The 12,860-nt window shown below is 46.4% G+C and overlaps 1 protein-coding gene across 4 annotated transcripts in view; it reads right to left on the bottom strand.

The window, feature by feature from the left end:
- Positions 1–1,502: 1,502 nt before the first annotated feature.
- Positions 1,503–12,860, bottom strand: part of srgap1a (SLIT-ROBO Rho GTPase activating protein 1a) — a 300,039-nt gene continuing 288,681 nt past the window's right edge. For 3 of the 4 annotated variants that reach the window (XM_043709962.2, XM_043709964.2, XM_043709963.2), the window contains exons 21-22: positions 12,382–12,724; positions 1,503–6,160 (exon numbers count right to left, since the gene is read on the bottom strand). In XM_043709962.2, coding sequence (XP_043565897.2) covers positions 5,783–6,160; positions 12,382–12,724 — 721 coding nt within the window. In that variant the 3' untranslated portion in view covers positions 1,503–5,782. The remainder of the gene's footprint in view (positions 6,161–12,381; positions 12,725–12,860) is intronic. The other variant, XM_043709965.2, reaches the window with a different exon arrangement.

Here is a 12,860-nt window from a genome sequence, read left to right as displayed (position 1 = left end):
TGGCTAAGATTTGTATTTAGGTATTTTATACCTAAGATGATAGTGTGTGTTGCTGATATTGCATCTTTTTATTAACTCCTGTTCTTTTGTGACTTGAGTACGCGTGACAATAAACCTAATTCTAACTGGAACCTGCAAATCAGCACCTTCCCCCAGTTCCTGTCCTTACCAATATCAGTCCTCCCAAACATCAAATGACCAAAACCCACATGTCCAGTTGACTCTAAAATCAAATGTTCAGTACTCCTTCCATCTCCATGTACCATACAAAGCAACTTTCCCGAAGACAATTCCTTTGGATCAAGAATTGGGAAACACAGAGAAATCATAGAATCCCTACAGTGCGGAATCAGGCCATTCACTCCATCAAGTCCACACCGATCCTCTGAAGAGACCACCCAGGTCCACCCTCTCCCTGCATTTCCCACAGCTAATCCACTGACCCTGCACATCTCAGGGTGTTTCAGGGCATTTTAGCATGGCCACTCCACCTAACCTTCACATCTTTGTACCATGGGAGAAAACCAGAGCACCCGGAGGAAACCCACACAGACACAGGGAGAATGTGCAAACTCTACACAGTCACCAAGGCTGGAATCGAATCCGGGTCCCTGCTGCTGTGAGACAGCAGTGCTAACCATAGAGCCACCATGTCACTTAAGAGTTTCTTATAACATACCCTAGTTATTGAATGGCAGGTTTTAAACTACACCACCGGTGAAGGTGATCCTCATTAAATAGGTTTAGGACAAACCTGCGTTCCCTCCCAGGGCTGGAGCCTCAGGACAAACTCCTCCTGAACTTGTAGAGACGGACAAAGAGAGCAGCTTACTGAGGACTATTCACTGTAATCCCGACAAACGAGGCAGTTCTTCGGCTGAAATCCCACGCCAGAGCCTCGGACAAAAATCACAGGCTAACAATCCAGGGTGGTATGGAGGGCGAGCGGTTCTCTCGAAGGGGTCACTGCTCAGATAACACCTTCAATCCAGGTCACATTTGTACTCTCAAAAAATAGGAGACCATTGAGCACATCAGGCCTGCACTGTCATTCAGAACAATTATGGCTGATCTTGAGCCCCAACTTCACTTTCCTGTCTGCTCTCTGTATCCTTCAATTCCACGAGGCAACAGAATTCGGCCTTTCCCAGCTCTTAAATGTATCGCAGGATTGTTTTGTGTTTAGGAGTCCTCAATCAGACAGCAATTTTTTTCCTGGAAAAATCCAGAGGAATTGCCCCTCTTTTGGAGATCTTGCTATGCAAACAATGACTGTTGCTGCCCCTACATTTTGACAAATTGCTTATCAAGCACCTTGTGAGGTTCTGTGGTCAGGAAAGGTGCTACATAAATGCAAGTGCTTCAATCGTTGTAACATGTCTCTATTCATGACTTTGTCAAGGTTCAAAGTCAAATACAAAACCTGTTCAATCGCTGTTACAGCACACAATAAGGTTACAGGTTTCTCAGGAATGAAAGAAATGTATGTGAATAAACAAATCTCAGAGAATGGAGCAATTTTCTTTATTAGAAAGATACATCTAGAACAAACCAGAAGATATACTGAAATTGGTAATGTTACATGCCAGATGTACAGTACTATACACAAAAGTGCATTGTCACAACTGTATTTTGTTTAAAACGAGAGTTGTTCAATGAGTGAAAATGGAAATGCAACAGTACAGAACAAGGCTCAAGTTTCTCTAAGAGTTTAAAGGCACTTCCGCATGTACATACTAGAGATGTACATTGACACAATGGGGTAACGGCCGACAGTAAGGAAACTATCGGTAACTAAAATGGCAGTAAAGGATCCAGAGTTTTGTCAGGTAGGTGGTCAATGGTAGTTACCACTCAGTGTGTCTGTAGCTGTTATCAGTTCCCTGTTACAAATCCACTTAAACTGCAGTTTAAAGAAGCCTAGCCTTGGACTACATATTTTCCGTGATTGCACCCAGAAAACATTTGTCAAATTGATAATTTCCATTATACACTTTTGCTAAATTCAGATCTGCTGTAAGCATTTCTCGCAATCCAGTATAATTATTATTTGAATATACAAATCCTGGTAGCAATGCAAAGTTGCAGAATCCATTTTGGCTGATGTACATTTTGTATTTTTTTAAATTAATTTAAGTGAACTCTATACTACATGTTCCTTAAAAGTACTACCACATTCTTTTAAAGACCACATGAAGTGGAAACTGTAAAATGTTACGAAAAGTTCAACATTTAGTAGGTTAGATTCATGGCAGACAGAAATGACTGTGCGTCACAAGGTCATTAAACCACAGATTGGATGTATGTGCAGCTTTCAATGATTGTGGCCTCAGAGGTTATTTTTGTAAAAAGGGCTAAGAGTTAGGCAGTTGTCTGAGCTGATAGACTGTGGCACTGTTGGGTTAACGTACCAGCGCACTATGCCACAAGGTGGTATAATACTAGCACTCCTTTGGTTATCCCGAAGTTGTATTCCAGTCTCAAAGTCAGGTCAAAGAGGACCATAAAAGAGATATTCAATCTGCCAGTTGGGGGGAGAGGTTACTATCTTCTTCCCCCACTCCAACAGGGAGCGAGCAAGCAAAGTGATGCCACATACAACGGGAGGGTTGGAAATGCAGACATCAGCATGTTCCCAGAAAAAATGTCAAAGGGCTTTGATGTGGAAAAGGTCTCTCCTGGTGGGCAACCCATGCTTTTGACTCAAGCTGCTCTGATAGAGCTAACCACAGAGCTCAGATCAGATAGACAACAACGCAGGGATCGCTGATCCGAAATCTATATGGAGAGCAGAGGAGGTGGTCATGAGGACCAGTTTTAATGTTAAAACGACCATTTCTAACATCCCCATATTAACAAATGGGAGAGAAAACAAAAGCACCGTTTCGGACCTACACGTTTGGGATGTTTTTAATCAATTCGTTCAACTCATGACTAGATGGGACCCTGGTCCTCTGACTCAGAGGTGGGGACACTACCTCTGCACTATATGCTGGCTGTTGCAGATATAATGGGTTTGGCCCCTGACATGCAGGATTGACATACCCTTCCCAGAGTGTGTACATAACCCTCCAGATGGAACAGCCAAGGTGCAGAGGGACGAACCACACTATTCAGTCCAATATAACCAGCAGGGGTTCTGCACAGTGCAAATCTTCACCAATGCGACCGGATGCCTTAAACATTTGCGTTTAGATTTTTCTCCAGGATTTAACGAATGTATACATTTACAAACACCACATTTATGAATCTTAAAGCTAGTGTATGGAAGGAAAAGATCAGGATTAGTGAGCAACTTTTAAGCCCAGATCACTGTTGTTTGTGGGGATCTTGTCAAGGGTTAGCAGATGTAGGGTTTGCCCTGCAACCCAAAACAATTGTTCCAAATGGAGTAACAATCCTTATTAAAGCAGGGATTTTCCACAAGTGAGGGGCAACAGGTCACCCATTTGAAATTTTGAACAAAAGTGACATTATTTTACCTGCACTGTGTTTGTTTTTTAAAATCGGGTGTTATTTTCAGTTCTATCATGGCTTGAGACATTTTGAAGGTTTCACCTCCTTTCCCACTTCTGACCTTCTTACAATGTACGACAAGAGGCGCTGGGGAAAACTAAACAAGTCATAGTGGAGCAGTCCAGTAGCGTAGCAGAAGGAGGCTTGAAGACGAACAGGAAATACTCGTGAAATGTAAACGGAGGATACCTTTTGTGACCATGTAAACATGAGCATTTATATATAAATAAAAGCCAGGTAGGAAACTAAACTCTGTAACGTTGTGAGAAACTGTGAAGTTAGCCCTGTGGCAGGGAGAAGGGAGTATTTAGTGATATGTGGGTCATCTAACTTTGGCGTTTAAGATGGTTGATTTTGAACAAGGGGGCCAACAGCTATCACTTCCAATTCTCGTTCCCATGGAAACTCACATGGCTGGCCAATCACTCCTTTAACACAATTGATAAGGTTAACACAGTGGCATCCATTCAAAACACAATAATATTTATGCTGAAGGACAATCCAACTTCCTCCTTCGGTTCGAATTCCACAGCCCGTGATCTTTCTGGAACAGAGTGGCAGTGCTTTGGAGGGTGACAGTGAGAGACCACTGAAGAGTTGCAAGGTGCACAAACCACGCCCCCACCCCCCAACTCTATCAGAGTCGCATAGCTGCCCGAGTACAACTACTTATTCAAAGTGGATTGTTGTGTGGAGGTCCGTCAGAGGCCAACATGACACACGTTTACCCACAAAACTGCTGTTTATGAAGAGAAACCTTCATTACCCAGGGGGTCACCTTGTGCCACAAGAGCCTTGGGCTCCATCGAGCAACATCAAAGTTCCAAAGAACCCATTTCAATGGTGATTCTGGTGTTTAACCAACCCCTCCTCCCTCTCAATTTTTTCCACGCTTGCCAGCTGGATGCCAGGCAAAGTTGCAGAGTGGAGATGGTGCAGTTAGCAATTTGTAGGGGGAGAGAACAGCAGCCGGGAAGGTAGAGCAAGGGGAAAGGGAAGAAAGGTTCCAGAAGGTCAGTAATGATGGACAAGGAACCCAAGCAGGCAGAGCGTCTCAAAACTACCCAGAAATGATCAACAATATGGCGGTTGGGCAGGACCAGACAGCTTGCTCACCAAGACCAGGAAGGTATCTGGATGGGTATATGAGTAGGAAGGGTTTAGCAAATGGGACTAGATTAAGTTAGGATATCTGGTCGGCATGGACGAGTTGGACCAAAGGGTCTGTTTCCGTGTTGTACATCTCTATGACTCCAAGACAAATGGTAATTGTAGATCATGAGGAAAACATGAAAACTACAGCAAGGATACTCACACATGGTTCACTGAAGAGAATGAAAGATTTAGGGGGATATGGACCAAACGCAGGGAGTAACCTTGGGAAACCTGGTCAGTTGGGCTGAAGGGACCGCTTCCATGCTGTATGACTCTCTAAGACTGGGGTGGTGTGCGAATTTATTCAGGGTTGGGAAGAGATGAGATGGGTGCGCACTTTTCCACTTGATTGTGGGAGAGGGGGATCCTTTATGTTCTCAAATGTAAACTTCAAACCTTCGGCTTTGCTTGCCACACCCAGTGTTCAGTCGCCAACACAGCCAGCTTTGCTGGGGAAGGCTGCAGTACTTGCAAATGCAAGGATTTAGGCGCAGGATCCATTTCCCAAAATAACCGCTTAACCAGGAAAGGTGGCAGCAGCTTTGGACACGGTCACCCTTTCCCACGCTTCCATTCACTTTCAGAGCAGTGCTTTCATGATGCAAACCTGGCGCTGAGGCCAAAGGAATGTTGAACGGAACAGAGGGAGGGAGTGACAGGAGGAACGGCCAGGATTTTGTGGCTGGTTTTCAATAGGTAGTAAAAACCAATGCAGACTTTCACTCCCCGTTCCCCACCCCATCCCATCAGTTCTGGGCAACAAGAGAATATCAAATGCTATTACAATCCCTGCCCTTGTATAAATAATCGGTCTTTCGAGAAGATGGGAAGTCCTTCTTTTTAAGCTAACTTTCTCTCTTCTTTTCAAAATAAAGTTAACAGTTGCAGCATAAGGTTTCAAGTTGAGTTAACGTTGGTGTCAGTCCCACATATAAACAGTCCAGTTTGAAAGGGAGATCAAATCCCCTTGTTAATTTACTACTGAGACATATATTCTAACACTGAAAGAATACATCTCCAATTACAACTTTTAAAATGTCAATATCCCCTTCCTTGTCCTTTGCTGCCCAACATACATCGATCGATTCTTCAAGTCAAAAAGCAGCTTTATTTACATGGTGCAGGATTTGTCTGTGGAGCTCTGGACAGCGGGCGGAGGTGCCACGGTGGGGTTGGTCTTGGGGAGCACCACTGGCTTGGGCCTGAGGGCAGGGGGTTTGAGTTGCAAGCCCATCCTGGGTGACAGGACGGGTTTGGAGGTGCCCACGGGCTCGCTGGAAGAGCTGGTGCTCCTTCGGATGACAGGGTCGACGGGTTTCAGGGCGGCGGGGGGGTGCCCACCTCGTGGGTCGCTGGCGGGGAGAGAGGCCGGCATGCTCTTCTTCTGCTCCAGGGTGTCCAGGACCACATCGGGGGTGTGCTTCACTGTGCTCTGACGTTCCAGCTCCCGCAACTCGTTCAGCGCAGTGTTCATCGTCTCTTCAATGTCCTGGCCGAGAAGAACAGAGAGAGAGAGGGAGGGGGGGTGGGGGGGGGAAGAGAGAGAGAGGAAGGGGGGGGAGAGAGAGAGAGACACAGAGAAAGAGAGAGAGAGAGAGACAGAGAGAAAAGAAAGCACTTTCTTTAAAACTCTTACAAGGGAAAATGGATTTCAAGTCAAAGACCCCTGAAAACCTGCACAGGTTTAGTCACAGAAACCCCCTCCCTGAGCAACCAGGCCTACCTTCATTATAAGGCCCTTGGATCATTCCACAACAACAACCTACATGCACATAGCGCCTTCAATGTGTTTCACAGGACTGTTGTCAAATAGAAGTTGGCATTCAAGAGCTGAGGAGATCAAAGCTTTTTTTATTTATTCATTTTGTGGGACGTGTTCGTCGCTGACTGGGCCAGCATTTACTGCCTGTCTCTAGGTGCCTCTTGAGAAGGTGGTGGTCAGCTGCCCTCTTGAACCAGAGTTTGAGAGAGGGGTTTGAATGAGCTTCTTAAAAAGGACCATGGAGAGAGGTGGAGAGATTCACGAGGGGACCTCCAGGGTTTAACAGGCTCGAAAAATGGGAGTGATTAAATTTGGCGATCCTTAAGTGGCCAGAATAGGAAAAGCTGAGAGGCTGAGGTTACAACCAGACCCATAATGGAAAGCTCTGGAATATCTCTTCTCTCTGACAAAGAGGAGAGAATCACTGGAGAGGTTAAAACAGTCAAGCATAGCAGCCCTGATTTTGATTAGATTCCCGACAGTATGGAAACAGGCCTGACGAGTCCACACCGACCCTCCAAGGAGTAATCCACCCATTCCCCTATATTTACCCCTGACTAATTCACCTAACACTACGGGCAATTTAGCTTGGCCAATTCACCTGACCTGCACATCTTTGGACTGTGGGAGGAAACCCATGCAGACACTGGGAGAATACGCAAACTCCACACAGACAGTCGGCAAAGGCTGGAATCGAACCTGGATCCCTGGCACTGTGAGGCAGCAGTGCTAACCACTGAGCCACTGTGCCGCTCTAAGGGGTGACAATGGCCGAGTGGTACTATCACTAGACTATTAATCCAGAGACCCAGCTAATGTTCTGGAGAAGCTGGGTTTGAATCCTGCCATGGAAGATGGTGGAATTTGAATTCAATAATGAAAAACAAAATCAGGAATTATGAATCTAATGATGACTATGACTCCATTGGCGATTGTTAGAAAAACCCATCTGGTTCACTAATGTCCATGAGGGAAGGAAATCTGCATCCTAACCTGGTCTGGTCTACATGTGACTCCAGACCCACAGCAATGTGGCTGACTCTTAAATGCCCTCTGGGCAATTACGGATGGGCAATAAATGCTGGCCTAGCCAGTGATGACCATGAATGAATAAAAATAAATCATGCACACACACAAAGCAAAATAAAATTACAATTGAGCCTAAAATTTGACAGCAGCAGTGTGGGAACAGTGATAACGAAGATGGTGAGGTACCAGGAAAGTTGAATTTCTTTTGTGGTAAATGGTGACTTTTACTTCAGTTACATTCACATCAAACAAAATTCTCTTGTGCATCCATGCACGTTCCATGGTTTACAAGAGGGAATCAAAAAGGGGATGTTTTCTGAATGTCGTGTTCTGGCACAGGCACTAAGTGTCCATAACAAAAACGGTGAGGGAATAATACTCAACAAGTTTTACATAACCGCTGTGGGAAAGAAGACCAAAACATAAAGGAGATACCCACGCAGTCACGGGGAGAATGTGCAAACTCCACACAGTCGCCTGAGGCGGGAATTGAACCTGGGTCTCTGGCGCTGTGAGGCAGCAGTGCTAACCACTGTGCCACCGTGCCGCCCTGCTCTCGGTTTAGGAAATTCCAACTTCTGGAGTAAAGAGATTCCTCTTCTCAATTCATCCCACCGAGCACATTAGAATTTGTTGCATATTATTAAATGCCCTTGAGCTGAGTGGCTAGCTAGGTCCCTTCAGAAAGGCAGTGAAGAATCTACCACATTGGTCTGGGTCTGGAGTCACATGGAGGATACACCTGGTAAAGACGGCAGATTTCCTTCCCCCAAGGACATTAGTGAACCAGATGGGTGTTTTGCTACAGTTAATGGTAATTTCATAGTTACCGTTACAGAGCTTTCAATTCCAGATTTATTAATCTAGATCAATTAAGCAAATTAATGTCAATTATTTATTCTGAATTGAATTTAAATCCCACCAGTTGCTCTACTGGATTTGAGCCAGTGACTCGGGGTTACCAACATCTCCTGCTGCATCCTACCATGGGTTTCCCAGTAGCTAACTCTATAAACCTACTTAGGTCAGCTTTGAACTCACAACATTAATGTCTTTGCTTTTGGCAAGGTCTCTGAAATAAAGTCCATTACAGCTACAAATATTAATACAGATTTTAAGACAGATATAATTTAGATTCTCTCTGGCCAACCCATGTTTTGAAAAAAATCATCATTTTCCAAGAAATTTGGTTTCTAATCCTTAAATCACCCTCCACACATTTCATTCCAATGAATACAGAATAACACAGCAATGCTCAGCCTTGTAATATGATGTGGAGTGTAGGAAGTTGAGGAGTGACATAATAGAGGGGCATAGATAAGGTGAATAGCAGGTATCTTTTCCCTCGGGTGGGGGGGGATTTCAAGACTAAAGGGCAGATTTTTAAGGTGAGAGGGGAAAGATTTAAAAAAGACATGGGGGAGATTTATGTGTGTTAAATGAACTTTCAGAGGAAGTGGTGGATGCAAGTACAGTCGACAATGTTTCAAAGGCATTTGAATGTTTGGAGGGATATGGACCAATTATAGGAGAAAGTGAGGGCTGCAGATGCTGGAGATCAGAGCTGAAAATGTGTTGCTGGAAAAGTGCAGCAGGTCAGGCAGCATCCAGGGAACAGGAGAATCGACGTTTCGGGCATAGGCCCTTCTTCAGGAATGAGGAAAGTGTGTCCAGCAGGCTAAGATAAAAGGTAGGGAGGAGGGACTTGGGGGAGGGGCATTGGAAATGCGATAGGTGGAGGGAGGTCAAGGTGAGGGTGATAGGCCGGACTGGGGTGGGGGCGGAGAGGTCAGGAAGAAGATTGCAGGTTAGGAAGGCGGTGCTGAGTTCGAGGGATGTGACTGAGACAAGGTGGGGGAGGGGAAATAAGGAAACTGGAGAAATCTGAGTTCATCCCTTGTGGTTGGAGGGTTCCCAGGCAGAAGATGAGGCACTCTTCCTCCAACCGTCGTGTTGCCATGGTCTGGCGATGGAGGAGTCCAAGGACCTGCATGTCCTTGGTGGAGTGGGAGGGGGAGTTAAAGTGTTGGGCTACGGGGTGGTTGGGTTGGTTGGTCTGGGTGTCCCAGAGGTGTTCTCTGAAATGTTCCGCAAGTAGGCGGCCTGTCTCCCCAATATAGAGGAGGCCACATCGGGTGCAGATGATGTGTGTGGAGGTGCAGGTGAATTTGTGGCAGATATGGAAGTGTCCCTTGGGGCCTTGGAGGGAAGTAAGGGGGGAGGTGTGGGCGCAAGTTTTGCATTTCTTGCGATTGCAGGAGGACCAGTTCCAAAACCGTACAACCCAGATGGCCTCCTTCTTCAATGAAACTGACCGACTCCCACAGCTACCTAGACTACACCTCCTCCCACCCTGCCCCCTGTAAAAACGCCATCCCATATTCCCAATTCCTTCGTCTCCGCCGCATCTGCTCCCAGGAGGACCAGTTCCAAAACCGTACAACCCAGATGGCCTCCTTCTTCAAAGACCGCAATTTCCCGCCAGACGTAGTCGACGATGCCCTCCACCGCATCTCCTCCACTTCCCGCTCCTCCGCCCTTGAGCCCCACCCCTCCAATCACCACCAGGACAGAACCCCACTGGTCCTCACCTACCACTCCACCAACCTCCATATACAACGTATCATCCGCCCTCATTTCCGCCACCTCCAAATGGACCCCACCACCAGGGATATATTTCCCTCCCCTCCCCTATCAGCGTTCCGAAAAGACCACTCCCTCCATGACTCCCTCGTCAGGTCCACACCCCCCACCAACCCAACCTCCACTCCCGGCACCTTCCCCTGCATCCGCAAGAAATGCAAAACTTGTGCCCACACCTCCCCCCTTACTTCCCCCCAAGGGACACTTCCATATCCGCCACAAATTCACCTGCACCTCCAGACACATCATCTATTGCATCCGCTGCACCCGATGTGGCCTCCTCTATATTGGGGAGACAGGCCGCCTACTTGCGGAACGTTTCAGAGAACACCTCTGGGACACCCAGACCAACCAACCCAACCACCCCGTAGCCCAACACTTTAACTCCCCCTCCCACTCCACCAAGGACATGCAGGTCCTTGGACTCCTCCATCGCCAGACCATGGCAACACGACGGTTGGAGGAAGAGCGCCTCATCTTCTGCCTGGGAACCCTCCAACCACAAGGGATGAACTCAGATTTCTCCAGTTTCCTCATTTCCCCTCCCCCACCTTGTCTCAGTCAAATCCCTCGAACTCAGCACCGCCTTCCTAACCTGCAATCTTCTTCCTGACCTCTCCGCCCCCACCCCACTCTGGCCTATCACCCTCACTTTGACCTCCCTCCACCTATCGCATTTCCAACGCCCCTCCCCCAAGTCCCTCCTCCCTACCTTTTATCTTTGCCTGCTGGACACACTTTCCTCATTCCTGAAGAAGGGCTTATGCCCGAAACGTCGATTCTCCTGTTCCTTGGATGCTGCCTGACCTGCTGCGCTTTTCCAGCAACACATTTTCAGCATGGACCAATTATAGGCAGGTGGGATTAGATTTGTTTGGGATTGTGGTTGGTATGGACTTGCTGGACTGAAGGGTATGTTTTTGTGCTATATGACTCTCTCAGGCATTGGATACCAGTCACAAAAGATTTTTAAAAAGACATGGAGTGGAACTTGCTTTTTAAAACACAGAGGGTGGTTCACATGTGGAATGAACTTACAGAGGAAACAGGTACAGTTAAAAGACGTCTAAAAGACATTTGGTTAAATTGAGGAATAGGAAATGCTTGGAGGAGTATAGGCTAAATGCAGGCAAGTGGGATTAGATTAGTTTGGGATTATGGTTGGCATGGACTGGTTGAACTGAAGGGTTTGTTTCCGTGCTGAATGACTGTATGACTATGACATTGAGTTGACTAAAGTCTGGACTTTGTCCATACAGTGTCTTAAGACAGGATTCTTGCCTGGTGCGATGCTCAATAATTTAATATTTTTTGAAGTGGTCAAAATTTGCCGAAATGATTAAAATTTGCCTAAGCTCCAGTAGAAGGGAAAGTGAACGTCTTACTTACAAAGTGAGCAAGTATTTGGTTTGTTTTTAACTTGGGGTCTCATGTAGAATGAGAATTGAAATAATCTGATACAAGGGGGCTATAAACACAAGACAACTACTAATTAATCCAACGGGGAAGGAAGATAAATTTGTTTCATCAGAGCGGTGAGGATTTGGAATTCACCAGCACAGGAAATTGAAAGTGGCTGAGGTGAATGACCTAGACATTTTGAAAGGTAAACAAAACAAGAACAATTTCTTTCCAGCTACTCCAGTCCATTCCTGATTTTGTGCGGCATCAACTCTGCCCTCAACCAACCCTAACTGCCCTGCCCCACAGGAGCTGCTAATGCCCTTCCCTCTGGAACTCCCTGCTAAATCTCCCCGTCAATCCTCCTCCTTTAAGATGCTCCTTAAAGCGACCGCCTTAACCAGATGTTTGGCGACCTGCAGCTCCTCAGCGGTCAATGTCAAATTTTGTTCGGCAACATTCCTATGAAATGCCTCGCGAGGTTGCACGGTGTTAAAAGCGCTATAGAAATGCAACTTGTTGTTCCTGGGTTTAGCTACATGGGCAGTGGCAGCAGCTGATATATGAAAGAATGGAGGAGCTCAGCTCAGCTCTCTCTCTCTCTCCTCCAGTGCTAACCCACTTTACCAATGACAAGAAAGCAAACAGTGTCTGATTACTGCCCAGTGAACTTTGGCAAAACGTATCGCTGCAGTGCGATGCAAACTTGGCTCAGTTGAACAATGACTGGGTGAAATGAATGGGGACAAAAACCAAAATGGCAACCATGCGACAAAAGGTTCAAGAAATGTTTCATTGAAAGAGTACAAGTCAACACTGAAAAGTTTAAAACATCAAGGCAGATGATTAAAAATAAATTGATGTCTTGCACAGACCTGGGCGATTGTTTCAGGGTCTAGAGGTTTATGCTCACTGAAGCAGTTGTATTGACCGGAGGATGTAGACCTTCTGATTGGTGGACTCTCGATCTTTTTGAGAGCCTCCTGTCGGCTAAGGTTGGAAAGGCTGCCAAGGGCACCTCGGCGACGCCTCTCCGGACTGTCCACTGGCATGCTGCGATTCTGGTGGAAAAGGCGGGAGCTGGCGTGGGTAGGCATGATCAAAGGGCCACCGTCCCCAGAGCTACTTACTAAGCCATGGACTGGGTGCACTGCACAGTGCCCGTCGTTGGGTCTCAACGGGCGCCGAGCTGTTGGTGGTTCTGGTCTCCTTTTCTGTCTGGAGGACACAAAAAAAACCATCAAAGGCACACCTTCTTTTGCGCCCCCACAGTTTGCAGAAATGCCTCATTTTCTTGTAGAACATCAGTCATGAAACTTCAGAAACAATTCACTGGCACTGAAGGACGTGAATC

Source organism: Chiloscyllium plagiosum, unplaced genomic scaffold, assembly GCF_037043375.1.
Source record: "Chiloscyllium plagiosum isolate Xiang-an unplaced genomic scaffold, Cpla_swu_hap1 HiC_scaffold_19, whole genome shotgun sequence".
NCBI classification, from domain to species: domain Eukaryota; kingdom Metazoa; phylum Chordata; class Chondrichthyes; order Orectolobiformes; family Hemiscylliidae; genus Chiloscyllium; species Chiloscyllium plagiosum.
Note: the sequence above shows the minus strand (reverse complement) of the source record. Positions and strands in the feature narration are given on the sequence as shown.